The sequence below is a fragment of the Gekko japonicus genome, unplaced genomic scaffold (assembly GCF_001447785.1).
Source record: "Gekko japonicus isolate JY-2015 unplaced genomic scaffold, Gekko_japonicus_V1.1 scaffold9, whole genome shotgun sequence".
Lineage (NCBI taxonomy): Eukaryota > Metazoa > Chordata > Lepidosauria > Squamata > Gekkonidae > Gekko > Gekko japonicus.
This window is the reverse complement of record NW_015168044.1, coordinates 486,856-502,307: the sequence shown is the minus strand read 5'-3', so window position 1 is coordinate 502,307 and position 15,452 is coordinate 486,856. Positions and strand designations below refer to the sequence as shown.

General features: G+C 49.3%; 1 protein-coding gene across 2 annotated transcripts in view; it reads right to left on the bottom strand.

Annotated features, from left to right (window-relative positions):
• SEC16A (SEC16 homolog A, endoplasmic reticulum export factor) overlaps nucleotides 1–14,734 on the bottom strand; it is a 47,029-nt gene extending 32,295 nt beyond the window's left edge. For both annotated transcript variants that reach the window (XM_015414219.1, XM_015414220.1), the window contains exons 1-7: nucleotides 14,625–14,734; nucleotides 8,696–12,388; nucleotides 6,939–7,078; nucleotides 6,156–6,244; nucleotides 5,293–5,428; nucleotides 3,915–4,104; nucleotides 1,961–2,135 (exon numbers count right to left, since the gene is read on the bottom strand). In XM_015414219.1, coding sequence (XP_015269705.1) covers nucleotides 1,961–2,135; nucleotides 3,915–4,104; nucleotides 5,293–5,428; nucleotides 6,156–6,244; nucleotides 6,939–7,078; nucleotides 8,696–12,325 — 4,360 coding nt within the window. In that variant the 5' untranslated portion in view covers nucleotides 12,326–12,388; nucleotides 14,625–14,734. The remainder of the gene's footprint in view (nucleotides 1–1,960; nucleotides 2,136–3,914; nucleotides 4,105–5,292; nucleotides 5,429–6,155; nucleotides 6,245–6,938; nucleotides 7,079–8,695; nucleotides 12,389–14,624) is intronic.
• Nucleotides 14,735–15,452: the final 718 nt, after the last annotated feature.

The following is a 15,452-nucleotide window of genomic DNA, read 5'->3' as shown; positions in this document are numbered from 1 at the left end:
ATTCATTCCATTTTTTAAATCCTAGCCCGTCGTGCCGTCTTAATGGCAGTCATCCAGCCCCGCAGAAGGCAAGGTACAAATCGTGGGCGGCATTCTGGATTTCTGAAGGACATTCGGGGGTTTTAGGCAGCCCCTTCTCACCACGGGCAGTGGCTTTTGACAGGCAGTAGAAAACAGCTCACTCTCCACTATCCCAGATTTCTCCTCCAAGCCCTCAGGAAGCTGGCACACAACCAAGATTGCCAACTCCAGTTTAAGAAATTCCTGGTGATTTGGGGGTGGTACCTAGGGAGTGCAGAGTTTGGGTAGGGTAGGGAGTTCGGCAAAGATGTGATGTTCCTGTCAGCAAAGATGTGACTGGTCTCTCCTAGACATTATGGTATACCATCGTGTCTTTCCACACATAAGCTTTAATCTGTCTGAGAGATGTTCTCCTCCATTATTTGTGCAAGGTAATAGGTGAAACTGTTATCAAACTCCATGTGAATTGGACAGCTTTTCCATTGAAGTGTAATTTTTCATACATTATCAAACTATTGGTTAGAAGAAGACATCTGTCGAAACGGCACTGCATTCCGGAGACTACCGTCCCGTTGTTGTCACCTTCTATCTTTATGTACCTGAATCTATAATTTGAATGTATTATTATTACTTTTGTACTTTCATATTCATAACTTCACAATTTTTGTTAAATAAATATTGAGCGCACTGTACACAGTTCTTGTGGATTTATTTTTGCATGTCTATGGACTGTGACCATATTAATTTTGGTGCACATTAACACTAGGGGAAAGTCAGCCGCACAGCAGGAGGTTGAAGAGAATGGTTTGATGGCTGCTGGCCCACCTCAGTAGCCAACCAGGCATGGCAGAGCCAAGCAGGAGAGAGAGCCATTTTCGCAGTTTATTCTGACAGGAAAGTGGACAAGCTGGCAGTAGGCAGAGGACGGGAGGAGACCCAGCACCCAGCCAATGGCATGTGAGTACTCGTAAGTGGCGGTTGATGGGCCAATGGCTGATGGAGCGCACTGCACAGCCAATGGGAGAGCTGGAAATGGCCAATACATAAGGGAATTATATATATAGGATGCACATGGTGGAGAGAGTTGACAAAGAAATTTTTCTCCCTCTCCCAAAATACTAGAACTTGAGGGTATCCAATGAAGCTGATGAGCAATAGATTCAGGACAGACAAAAGGAAATACTTCTTTACACAGTGAGTGATTAAAATGTGGAATTCTCTGCCAAAGGATGTAGTGATGGCCACAGGAATACACAGCTTTACAGGGGATTAGATCGATTCATGGAGGACAGGTCTATCAGTGGCTACTAGCCATGGAGACTGAGGGGAACCTCAACATTCAGAGGCAGTCGACTTCCGGTTTATGGCGACACGGTGGCGGACGCATTTCCCGGACCTCCCGGGGATGTGATCTGCGCACCAGCGGATAGAAGGGGGGCGACGGGTCGGCCACCCTCCCGGAGCCTCGGCAAAAGGCTCCTAGCCATGGGGCTTTTGAGGGGCGACCTCTTCGCCAGCGCGATGCTGGGAAATTGAGGCACTCTTCCACCCCGACAGTCCTGCCGCTGAGTGTCCGTATGGATCTAGAGCCACTGACCGGGACAAGCGTCGGAGATCGAGCGTTTTGAACGTGTTCCGAGTGAGGCTCTTCTACATCCTTAAAGCACCACAGGCAAGAGGCTGAGAACAGAACTACAGGCAAGAAGGCAGAGTGCATGCCTCCTGGCCCGATAACAGCTGCTTACTGATGACAAAGATGAGCCACTTTGAGACTCCTTAGGGTAGGGAAAAGTGGGGTATACAACCTACTCTTCTTCTTCTTCTGGGACAAAAGTTGAATATGACCCACAGTAAGTGACCTAACCTTTGGGATGAGAGTCAGAGGGTGGAGTTATGGATCTTTCTCAACAATCTACCACTTAAATATTTTAAGCAGTACCTTGTTCAGCTGCCGGCCAAACAGATTTGCCCAGGTAGCCGTAATCTGCAAAAGGTGCCTGGCTTTCAAAGCTGCTGTACCCCCCATAGGAATACTCGGCATGGAGTGAGGCTGGCTGGTTAGCAGCTTCATAGGCACTGGCGGTCAGGTCATGATTGCTTCGATAAAGCTGGCTCTAGAGAAGAAATGCAAGTGCTTGTGTTAATACACAGAACTGTAGCAAGGAAAGGGGATGGCACAGGGGCTCAGCAATCTGGGAGCTCAAGGACAAGCCTTCCCCATACCAGCCCCTCCACACAGGCCTGCAAGGGGAGGAGACAGACCCCCACGACCACCGAAAAAGCTGTGTTGAAGACCATGGGAACTGCATAGATAAAAGTCATGTGGGACAAGGGCTTTAAGAGGGAGAGGAGACTGGGTGAGACAGAGTGTGAAAGCTGCCTGGATCTAAACCCTTGTCTAGTGAACTGGCCCCACTGCATTAGACAACTAAACAGAAACACAGACAGCTGTCGGACATCGACATTCCACTTATTTCCCCAGATCAGTATTTTCTTTTCTTTCTTTCTTTCTTTTTGGGATTTGTGTGTGTGTATGTGTCTGCAGGAGCTGCGGTGGCTCAAGTGGTTAAGACGCTGAACTGCAGGCTGTGGAAGGTCGGTAGTTCAGCAGTTCGAGACCCGAGTGTGCCGCATGACGGAGTGAGCTCCCGTCTCTAGTTCCAGCTCCTGCCAACCTAGCAGTTCGAAAGCAAGAAATTGCAAGTAGATAAATAGGTACCACTTTGGTGGGAAGGGAACAGTGTTCCGTGCGCCTTGGTGTTTAGTCATGCCGGCCACATGACCACTGAAACGTCTTCGGACAGCGCTGGCTCTTCGGCTTTGAAACGGAGATGAGCACCGCAACCCTAGAGTCGGATTCGACTGGCTTTCGAGCAAGGGAACCTTTACCTTTACCTTTTATGCGTCTGCACCTTGAAGTCATGTTGACCTCTCGTGACTGATCCCTACTGGGGGCCTGGAGGATATTCAGAGGTGGCTGAATAAAGCCTGCCTCTGTCCTCCCAATGTGGTATTCCAAGGAAGTCTCTCATCCAAGTACTAACCACGGTCGACCCTACTTAGCTTCCGAGATTTGACGAGGTCGGGCTCGCCTGAGCTATCCAGGTCAGGGCCCCAGAAAAGTATATTCAAGCTGAAAGCATTTTAAAAATGCTAAGGTTTCAAGACACAGAATGTAGCCTGCAATGTAAGGTTTTCCCTTGCTCAAAAGCCAGTTGAATCCGACTCTAGGGCTGTGGTGCTCATCTCTGTTTCCAAGCCGAAGAGACGGCACTGTCCAAAGACGTTTCCATGGTCATGTGGTCAGCATGACTAGACACCGAGGCACATGGAACGCTGTTACCTCCCCACCAAAGTGGTACCTATTTATCTACTTGCAATTTATTGCTTTCTAACTGCTAGGTTGGCAGGAGCTGGAACCAGAGACGGGAGCTCACTCCATCATGTGGCACTCGGGTCTTGAACTGCTGAACTACCGACCTTCCAGCCTGCAGTTCAGCATCTTAACCACTGAGCCACCGCAGCCTGCAGTTTAGCTAGCTCAAAAATGGGATTAGACAAATTTATGGAGGAAATGTCTATCAATAGTTATTAGTCACAACAGCTAAACAGAACATCCATGGGGTGTTTTTTTTGGGGGGGGGCAACAACAGGGAAAAGTTTTGGTCTCCAAGCCTCACATCTAGACCTTCTGGGAACATCTGGTCCATCACTGCATGAAACAAAATACCAGACTAGAGGAAGAGTGGGTCTTGCCTACCACAGCTGCTACTCCTGCGTTCTTACAGGAGCGTGCAGCCTAGCAAGCATTCAGGTGACATCCCCCCCACCCCACCCGGCTCCCTCATGCAGGCTCTTTAGAGAGGAGGAAATAAAGCCCCGTCTCCTCTTACTTGTTGAGAGCGAGAGCTGAAGCTGCTCTGGTGGCTGTGAGCGCTGCGAGAACTGTGGAGGCTGTGGCCCGAATGCTCACTGTGGACGCTGCGCCGGTCTAACTCATCCCCGTAGGGGTCCCGGCGAGGCTCCAGGTCATCCTCAAAGCTGCCAGCAAAACGAGGGTCATAGCGCCAGTGGTCTTCATGACTAGTGGCAGGGAGGACACAGAGAGCCATAAGCCATAAGGCAGGGAGGACACAGAGAGCCAATCAGAAGGACTCCAACGTCAGCACCCATTTCCATTCAACAACCTTACTGTGCAGACCCAGGCAGACCTCATGAGGATCCCTTTAAGCCAACTCACAAGTGTGTGCCTTTGTATTCTACAGTGTTAGCTATTGGGGGGGAAATAAAGAAACCAAACACCTAAGGGCTTGACTCAATCCGTGTACCCAGACAGCAAGCGGAGACTTGGAAATGTAAGGCACCATCCAAGGGGGCACAGATGGGAAAGATAAACAAACCCCCAAGCCATCACTTGCTTGGCTGAGCTATTGCACCCAAGAGGTCAACAGACATGGCAGCAGGACACACATCTGCCACCTAACCCACGCTAAAGTTCTCTTCCTCTCACTCAGCTTGTTTCATTTGCTGTTTGAGTGGAGGGGGTGGGGGGGAGAGAAGAGAGCAATAAGTGGTGGGGCATAATTTACAACTTTAGTAAGCTGCAAGTATGCAAAATAAGATGCACAGCAAGCAGTCATGATTTTGCTTTCAAAGCTTGCCAATCTAACCATTTCTTCTAGGAAACTGGATTTCATATTACTGCAGGCAGCTTTCAAAGTGTGCAAAAGACAGACAGGTATGTCAACTGCTGTCTCTTACGGCAGCAGAAACCTTGTAGCATGAAGAAGCCTGAATACAAACACTCAGCTGCAGACAAGCCCTCCTGCAGAATGAAGCCCCTGCTGCCAGTCTCAATAAAGCCAGGTCTCAACGGACAGCAGCCCAACTTATTGAGATCTGTGTATTGATTTTTCAATCAAAGCAGTTCTCTGAGCAATTCACAACAGCAGCAGAACAATTACAAATAAGATTAAAACAGCAATGTAAAACCACAATCTGAAATTATAAAGTAGCAGATGATAAACTATGGCACTGTGTCAAGCTCCAAAGCTGACAGATACCGAGACATAACAACATGTCACAACTCTCCACCAAAAGGAAGAAGATGTGCAAATGTGGCCTCAAGGGAGAGGAACTTCTTCAGCTTAGGGGCCACTGCCAAAAAGGCTACATCAGGAAGTTTTATCCGGTTCTCTTGCAAATATGTAGTGTTTCAAGAGATATTAACTAGTATCACTCTGTGAGAACAACTCCAAAATGTTTACAAACCTGTTTTCATATGGGTATGCCTCTCTTTTCTGATAAGAATTCTGTTCCAAGTCATACCAGAGTCTCTGGTCAAAGCCCCTGGAGTCTCTGAGCCTGGCATCATAAGTAGACTGGTAACGATTCCAACGGCCTGGATCTTGCGGGGGAAGAGAAGAATTAGACATTTTAGAAGCTTTGTGTGGCCCTTTAACCACCACACCACCACAGCTATGAGCAGAGTATTCACTAATATCCTATATTATACACAACCACTGAGTCAAAATCAATTTCAAAACACCACTGTGGGTGCACCACTTGTGCGACCTTGAGATAACTGCAGCTGCAATCAAGGACTGTCTCAGGGCCTCTGCACTAAACACTCAGAGTGTTGCAACCCAGGAGCATCTGACGAGCCTTTGCCGGGACCAGGCAATGGGAACAGCAGACCTCAGAGTGTCAGCACAAGCTCCCCATTTCACCTCAAAGTTACACGCTTAACACTGTCAGCAAGGTACTCTTTTATCATTCCAGAACATTCATACTGAGGTCTATTTCCACGTAACAGTAATACATGGCTTCTTTCTCATACACAATGAATTAGATACATTTATAACTGAAATATCATCCCACATCATTAAGGGTGCCATACTTGTTTTTCCAGGCTTTGGCCACTGCTGTTCTAATGCCTTACAGTTTCTGTGGTCGTAACCTGGGTCAAGGAGTAACATGGGTTACTCAGATCTCCATCTGTTAGTCAGAAATTAATCCAGCAAGAGATGGTTGGAATTAAGCAGAGATATGCTCTCGGAACTCATTAATGATTGCTTCATCCTTTTATTTGAATGTCTTCTGATGGAGGAAAAAGGACTACTGGTATCTCCTACCTTCATAATCATACGGATTTGCATAATAATCAGCATAGTAATTGCTCCATCCACCTTTGGGGTTATAATAGTCCTCTGGATACCCTTGTCTGGAGGGGAGAGAGAGAGAGAGAGAATGAGAGAAAACTAGAGGTGTATGCCATTAACAAACAGTGGGAGATTATAGTCACTGGAGGTTGTGAACTGGTTGTTTCTTAGAAAACAGTACAGATGATGATTATTTTCGTTGCTGTTACCAGAAGTGCAGGACTCTTTCACAAACACTTGAAACAGCTGGTTGTTGAAGGTTTCTGTACTTCTGCCCAGCAGAACCTCTTGCCCTGCTTCATATACCCCAATTATTACTCCTTCCTTGACCTTAACCTCACACACACACACTCCCCCCCCCAACATCTCTCTCGTCAGGCCACAGTTCCCTCAACAGAAAACCCCAGACACTGTGAATGTTCTTGTTTTACTTCTGTGAGACGGGAACCTTAACCACATCAAGCAACACAAAGTGAAGGCAAACAACAGGCTTAGATTCAGTGAGGCATCTCTATGGGCAGATGGAAGGATCTCTGCCTGTGGTGCATGACTTTCTTGCCTCCCCAGGATTCTGCTCCATTAGATCCAAGCTTGTACATGGATGGTTGACTATACTGCAGACACAGCCTTCTGCGCCTCAGGTCGGTTATTTAAAAAGCCAGTGGAGGTGGGGAACTAGCCCCTCTGTGGCCATCAAGTGAGACATCAAGTTGCAAGTCAATCAACTGCCCTGCAGAAGAATTTTGTACTGCACACCTGGAGGACGGCCTGTCTGAGGTGTGGCTGGCTCTGGAACTGGGCCGTTCAGGTTCCGCATATCGATAGCTTCCAGGATCCCTGTAGGCTGCATTGTCATACTGCCAAAAAGCCCGGTCGTAGCGGCCATAGGCATCCTCCTAGGAGAAACAGATTTAGCATGACTGAGCATTAGTCAAGAGCCAGATTCCGTTCTTGATTCCCAGATCTGGATGCACCAGAATGAGGGGAAAGCTCATCCAAAGCCACTGCAACAGTTGCAGCACTGCAACCAAGAGCTCTGTACTCTTCCTAACTAGGGGCCCACCGCATGCTATGCTTGCACCTGTCTGAAATCAAAACTCAAGACGACCTCGGTCAATCCTGAGTTTCCTCTCAAATCCACAAACAAATCCAAAATTAAAGCAAACTCAGGGTAAGGAACTGTTTATGCACTGTCAATTCCTTAACTGGGAAAATGGGGAGCGTTTGGCAAACCAGCAGAATTAAACATGAGGTCACCTGCAGTTTAACCTCTGGAGCCTTTGCCTGGAAGCTGCAGCCTTGGAAAGTGGCCACAACTGAAATATTATTTTTATATGCATCAAAAATTAATCCAAAAGTATTAATGTATAGTTTAAATACACTTACTAAAGAGATGTCCAAACTATAAAAACAAAAATCTCTTTCATCACAGCTTTTTTTAAGAGGTAAAAAGTTGTAACTGCAGATTATGCCAACTAACTTCAGATGAATAACTTTGCTTTTGAAATCTGAAAAGAGCATGTGGGAGAAGAGCCATTTTGATTCTGGTACATTAGCGGGGTATTAAAATACACACACACACACACACACAAATGGCCTTTCCCCCTTGAAAATGGTTGTCAGTATTACCTGTAAATTCTTTGAAAGGCACAAATGTTGGAATTTTGAAAATGGGCAAATTTAAATTCAAATCTATTAATCAATTTATTAACTACAACTTCTTTAATTGGTATACAGCCATAGAGGTAATTAATTACAGAACCAAAGGGCTGAAATGAATTCAAATAACACCAAGGCAAAGCAAAATGCTCCCCAAACCCTCCTAAAGATCTTACCACACTAGCCAAATGATGGGATGTCAGAAGCAAGAGAGTGCAAGGGTGAGGTACCTCTCTCCAGAGGGACCCCATCAAGCAGCAGCAAAAGTGCATTCATCAGGAGAGCCCTGCTGGATCAGGCCAAGCATCCACCTCGTCCAGCAGCTTGTTGGCACAGAGGTCAAGCAGGTGCCTCCAAGGGGCTCATGAGCACATCACTTTACACTGAACTAGACCTCTGGTCCATCAAGGGATTGCCTACTTTGATTAGCAGTCAGTCACTCTCCTGGCTCTCAGTCTCTTTCATATCACCCGAGAGTTTTAACTGGAGATGCTGAACTTGAGACTTTCTGCATGCAGAGCACATTCCGCCACCAAAGAGAACACAAAGAGGGAACAAAGGCAACAGGCCTCCCCCCTGTAGGAGTCCAGCATCTGAAGACAAGCGCACTGAGCCAATCCAACATTACACTGGAAGGGAGACAACACCCCCCCCCCAGTCAAGGTGATGCAGGTAGAAAAACCCTCCCACAACACCAAACATGGCAACTTCATGAAACAAAACTTCCTTCAGAGAGAGCCCACCCCACATTTTCTTGGCTCTCTGCCAACAACCCCACCCTACCCAGCCTCTCATCTGCAGTCACAGGAAGCATTCATGCCAGGAAGAAAAACGGAGAGCAAACTCAACTCTACCTGGTAGTACAGGTTAGTGGTCCTAGGGTCAGCAGGAGGATAAGGTGGCTGATACTGAGGTGGGTAGGCATCGTACGGATGTCTGTAGTAGTAGTAAGGGATTGCCGATGGGCCAGACACTGTCTGAGAAGGTGGCAGGTGCTGCTGGTCTTGCTGAGAGGGGGTCCCAGTTGGCTGGCCGTTGCCAACAGATGTCAAGGCAGAGGGCAGGCTGGTCGTAGCTGCAGCACTCAAAGGGTGGCCCAATGTCGCCTGGCTGTTATGAGCAAAAGCCTGACCATGGTTTGTGGGCAGATGTGCTGAACTCTCTTCCAGGGGACCCCGCAGGCAAGACCTGTTGGTTGGGGCCTGGGCAGGACTGGCTGGAACTGAAGAATGCCTAGAGGCCAACGCCTGTGATGCTGAAGTAGCCTGTATTTGCTGCTGCTGCTGCTGCGAAGGTGTGGCTCTATCCAAGGGCACCAGAGGCTGCATGTCTTGCATTACCTGCGGATAGAAACGCTGCTGGCCATCCAACTCAGGCTCCATCTGCCTACCAAGACAGGCTGGCTGAGGCACTCCCAGGCCACCATAAAGCAACGGAGCTTGCACTTGGGTACAACTGCCCATGTTGCCCTGCTCCAGGGTCTTTGCTACTGTAAAGTCAAGTGCTCTGGTGGGCTCCTGACCACTGGAACCATTCTGGGACCTTGCGGGATTGCCGTGAGGAGACACCATGGTACTTGCCGTACAAGCCAACACACTTGCATTGCTGCTGGAACCCGAAGGGCTCATTTCAGGCTTCCTGGTGAATTCAGGAGGCAACCCTTCTAAACTGGCTGCCTGTGTACCTTCTGAAGCCAAGTTGAGTGGGACGTGAGAGGCAGACTGCCCCAGAAAATGTGCAGATTTATTTGAAGTAATTTCAGAGGAAGTGGGAGGGTCTTTTAATAAATTAGGATTGGTTAAAGCAGAAACGGGACTGGACTGCAAGGGAAATAATGGTACGTTGTCTCCAGAAGGGTTGCTGCTACTGTGTGCACCAAGCAAAGGCTTATTATTAATCCCAGGATCTTTGGCTAAATGATTCTTTTCATTCTTGTTCAGATGATTTGCAAGAGAGAAGTTAACTGGCTGTGTCAAGCTGTAGCTTTGATTTGGCTGAGCAATCAAGATAGGTTGGTTTTGCAAAGCCTCAGTAGGTGGGGAAGAAAGGAGGCTGGCATAGCCTGAGCTTGCCTGGGAATGGGGGGCCTCATCATCCCCCATTTTAGGAGGATTTTCCAGGTTTTCAGAAGATGCATTTCCAGCCTGTGATGATGGGAGAACCAGTCCTGGTTTACTAGGCTGCTGACCAGGCAACCCTTCATCAGGTGGCTGAACCACTTGAACAGTCTGCTTGGCTGGTACATACACTGCAGGGGCAGCTGGGGCAAGGAGCACATTGCCCCCAAAATCAGGCAGCTCATTGGGTGCCCACAGTGTTGTGGCTGGGCTCTCACACTTTTTAGTGATCCCCTGAGCTCTGCTCAATGGTTTCTTCTCAGGTACTGACTGTATATTCTCCACCACAGACCCATTTCCAGCATCACCAGCAACTGTCAGAGGCAAAGGATGGGGCTGAGGGGGCATGAAAATGGTTTCCAAGTTGTCAGGTGGCTGTTCAAGATTACCTGGGGAGATGACAGGCATGGCTGGACTCTTCTTGGTAATCCTTTGGTTTGGGCAATTCTCCCTCAACTCAACCACCATCTTGGCCTGATCCACCTCTAGGGGTTTTACTCCAAACCCATGAGACCTGACTGGCTCAAACGAACTGTTTACACTTGTCTGAAACACTCCCATTGGTTTGGGGGGACTCGGTGTTGGCACCTGAGGAAGACTGCTGCAGAAATTTTTACTCTGGTTCTGTTCGCTTGCATTCCCTTCCAAAGGAGAGGAATCAATCTGTTTAAAGAAACCTGCCGCAGAATCCTCAGCAGGCTTCCCACTTTCTTGCTGAATAAAGGTGCCTAGCTCTCGTGGCCGTGTAGAACTAGACAGACTCTGATGACTCAGACTGCTGTAGTTGGAAGAGCTGCTGTCAGGCCGGACAGGTTGAGGCAACGAATCGGGTGCTTCTAGGTTTGGTCCTCCTTCTGCATGGCTAGCAATGCTGTTCTTTGGAAGCTGTGGCCCCAGTGAGGCATATTTGCATGAATCAGAAGCTACACCTGACGATGAACAGTTCTGGGCCTGTACCTCGCTTGGCAGAACTTCTTGATTCTCAACATTTTCATACTGTATGCCAATATGGCCAGCTTTGATTTTGCTGACACGGGCCATGTTTTTATTGCCCTGGATATCTTGTGGCTGACACGGAGCTCTAGGTGAATGCTGGACATCCATGCCCTTTTGCACAGTTTCAGCAGAAATATTACCACGTGTCTGTGTTTGAGGGAAAGCAGTTGCCAAGGTCCGCTGTGCGTGCAGTGGCTGGTAGTATGGATGCCCAACAGCCTGCTGGACAGCCTCAAAGTCAGCTTTGCCAGCCTCACTGGTCTTTTCTGATGAAAGTATCTCCTCATTCTCAGCCTCATCGCCTTTGAAAAACATGGAAATCCTCCCTGAATCTGCATCAGCTGCACACTGCCCACTTCTGGTTTCAGAGGAATATTGGGACTGAGCTGGGGGGCTGTTTTCCTGAATGGTGGGATGACCAGCATCACAGCGTGATTCAAGCGGTTGTAAATAAAAGTGTTCTTGAGGAAACTGTCCTTGCCGAGGACTGGCCACTCCCATACTCTGCCAAGGGCTATTTTGTGTGCTGCTCTCAGTGTACATCATGCCAGATGCATCAAATATCAATGGTACCTGCATGGCATTTTGAACAGGTTGCTGTGGAGGGCTCTGCCGGGGAACAGTATGTGGGCTTGCTTGGGAAACACCAGCAGTAGACTGAGTAACAGGGTAAAATGCATTTTGGGATGGTGCCTCTGGGCAGGGAGAACAAGTCTGACCTTGCAGGCTATCTTGGGCAGGCTTCCATTGTGTCCCAGTTTGTTGAGCGTAAGTGAAGAACGGCAAAGATGGGTTGGTGGGGTTTCTGCTTATATCTTGCTCACTTGGAGGCCTATACGGCATATAGGTCAAACCCTGATGCCCACCAACAGAATTTTCACAGGTGATTCCCATGGAATGAGACTGTCCTGAAGGGTTGCATTCGTTATGTTCTAGATTTGGATGTATTCCAGTGCTATTATTTGTAACGTGCACAGGTACTGAAGATGCAGGTGCTACAATATCTGAAAATGTGCTGTTCGCTCCAGAATGAGAGACAGGTGCTGGTAATGAAGGCTGTGGTTCATAAGAACTGTCCCCAGCATGTCGGCAGGGAGGATAAATAGCAGCTGGTGGGGGAAATGTCACTGGAGAAAAACCTTGCGTAGCTGATGGATTGCCTTTCGGAACACTGCCCGACAGAGGGCCTTTTAGTGCTTGCCTGCCAAAAGCAAATGGGTTTGTCACAGGTTGCACTGGACCAGCTGCCACTGATGGCTGTACATTTGCCTCTCTGCCAAATGGGCCATTTCGCCGGTACGTGTTCCGTGGGGCTGCCAGAGGTGGTGGGCAACCTGCCCCTGTGGGAACTGCCTGTGGTGGACGCTGCATGACCAACTGGCAGCCAAGTCAAACTCCAGTGGTTACCGTGGCACTGCCCTGCCTTCCCACACACTGCAAAAGAAAAAGAGACACAGACTAAGAAACCTGCCATTCACAGGAAGGGCGAGCTAGGCATCTGCACAATTCATGCTATGTCTTAACAAAATATTGTTTATTCTTTCCTAAACAGGCACTGAGAATGTAACAGCCATATTAGCTAAACCAAGAAAAGGACATTTTAGTCTCTGAGAGAAAGGACTTTAAATTTACTCTTTAAGTTTACTCTTTCTATCATGTCACTTCAAGACAGAAACAAATGAAAACTAATACTGTGGCTTACTGTAAACTGTGCTGCTGTAAAGTGTGGCTTACACCACAGGCCCATACAACCCCGCATTCTGTGTCTGAGAGTAGTCAAATCCAGAAGCTTTAGGAAGATCACAGGGCAAAGGTTACAAAAGAAAGGCCTAATCCCTTCCACTTAATCTCAGGGTCAGAAAAATTTGGGGGGGAGCCTCTCAGCATAGGCTGTTACTGAAGACATGAAGGCCTAGAAATGTCAGGAAAAAAGGGAGCCTCCTGCCCAAGAAAGCTCCTCTCTCTTTGGAAAAACTTTTTTTCTTCTGAAATAAGCACGGGGGGGGGGACAACTAAAACAATCAAGGGACTGAAGCACCTCCTTTCAAAAGAAAAGCTAAAATATTTGGGGCTTTTTAATTTTGAGAAATGGTTACTAAGGAGAAAAAATGACAGAGATTTACAAAGCTAAGTGGCGGGAAGACATTTTCTCCTTCTCATGTAATACCATTCAGGAACAACAAAAGAAGGACTATGTCATACAAGATGATTTGATGGAACCTCCAAGTTCCTGGAAGATGCTTCAGGTGGTCCTAATCAGAGCTATTTGGCAGCTTTTGCAGTGGGATGTTCGGAGCAAGAACCCACTGAAGGGCAGCCACAGTCACTGCGCTCTGCTTGTACTTTCCTGGTCCCCAGGTGCTCAGGGATGCTGCGCCAGATGGTTCTTTGGCCTGAACTAGAGGGGCTGCTCTTATGTTCACAGTTGCCAAGGCCAGTATTTTCTAATCAAGTAATTCTGCAACCACTGTGACCCAGCTCCATGCACGCACTCTTTCTTTCCCCCACAGCTTGATATAAAGTGACAACTCCCTCATACAACTGTTCAATTCAGGAACACAACAGCTTTGCTTGTCATAAAATAGCAGGATAAAGAAAACTTAGCCTGCTACCGGCCTTGTATCCTGAATTTCTACCTGCTGCACATTCATTTAGAACCTTGAAACCCCTACATGTGTTAGGGGGCGGTTAAGTGGTATAGTAATAGTAGAGTAGAGCTTATTAGTAGTGGTGTAGTAGTGCTTATTAGGATGCCAGACCGGGATTGGGTAGATCCTGTTCAGGTTTGTCAACCGCTGGGGTGGGTGGGGGGAAATGTTTCATCCCTTTAATAATCTTGACAAGACCTTATTTACCTCGATCGCATTAAAAGCGCCAATGGGCTCATTCCCACATATAAGCCTCTACTACAGGGACTGGGCATTTCTCTCTCCCTTCACGCTTCTGCAGGCACAGGTCAGCTTTCCCCCTCATCAAGGGTGTTCAGAATTTCTGTCCGAACGATCTGGCAACCCCGCCGCGTTCTGTTCTGACCAGTGTTCCCTCTAAGCTGAGTCAGTGTGAGCTAGCTCACAGCTTTTTAGTCTCCGGCTCACGTGGTTTTGTCTCAGCTCAGGAAGGATGGGGCTCCAGAGCAGACTGATTCATGCAGCAGCAGAATCTCTCGCTCACCCCTTTAATGCCAGTAGCTCACAAAGCAGAATCTTTGCTCACAAGACTCCACAGCTTAGAGGGAGCACTGGTCCTGACCAATGTTCCCTCTAAGCTGTGGGGTCTTGTGAGCAAAAATTCTGCTTTGTGAGCTCCTGGCATTAAAGTTGTGAGCAAGAGATTTTGCTGCTGGATAAACTAGTTTGCTCTGGAGCCCTCCTTCCTGAGCCAAGACAAAAATGTGTGAGCCAGAGGCTCAAAAACTGTGAGCTAGCTCACACTCACTCAGCTTAGAGGGAGCACTGGCCCTGACAGCACCGGCGACACGGGCTGCCAACCCGCTCCCCCCCCCCCGCGCATCCCACAAGGGCCGGAGCGACGTCTCGGCGGGGCCCCCCCCCCCCCCCCCTCCCCCGCCCCCCCCACCCCCCGCGCCCCCCCCCCCCCCCCGGGGGGAAGCAGGGGAGAGCAAAGGCCGCGCGGCCCCGGCGAAGCCGCCCTCCCCGGCCCCGGAGAGCACCTGTCAGCCCCGCGCGGCCCCCCTCAGCGGCGCCAACGGGCAGCGACGGCGGCGGCGACGACGACGCCCCCCGTCCGCGGAAGGCCCGCCGCCGCCATCTTGGAACATCCGGCTCCGGCGCCGACGTGTCACGTACGCCCCCGTGCGCGATTACGCCACCACGCAGCACGGCGCGGCTTTCGCCTTCCGCCGTCGTTCTCTTGCCAAGGGACTCCCCGTGCAGGAAGCCGGCGCCGGCGTGACTTCCGGCTCCCGAGTGGACGAAACGCCATAGAGACTGAGGCGGCGCCCCCTATCTGAGAGGACCCGGCCGTGCAGCTAAAGAATGACCTCGCCTTAGGACAGGGGTGGCCAAACTGTGGCTCGGGAGCCACATCAGCCCCGTAGCTAGGGAATTCTTTGGGAGGGGGCCTTGGGGGGGGGCCCGCCAGCTAATTAAATTGAAGTACAGTGCAGGTGGTAAGTTGGAGCACTTTGGGGGCAGCCCTGGAGGGAGGGGGCCCAGAAGAAACACAAGGGGGCCAGGCCCCGTGGGCCCCATGTTAGCTAGGCCTCTTTCACACATATCGTGCAGCTCCCACTACAGTGGCTGGAGAAGCAAAGGGGAATTCACTGCCACAGGAGATGGTGGTGGCTATTATAAGCATATGGAACAGAGGTCTATCAGTGGCTATTAGCCACAAGGTATAGATAGGGACTCTCAGTCTGGGGCAAGGGATGCTCTGTATTCTTGGTGCTTTTTTGGGGGGGGGGCAGCAGTGGGAGGGCTTCTAGAGTCCTGGCCCCACTGCTGGACCTCCTGATGGCACCTGGTATTTTTGGCCACTG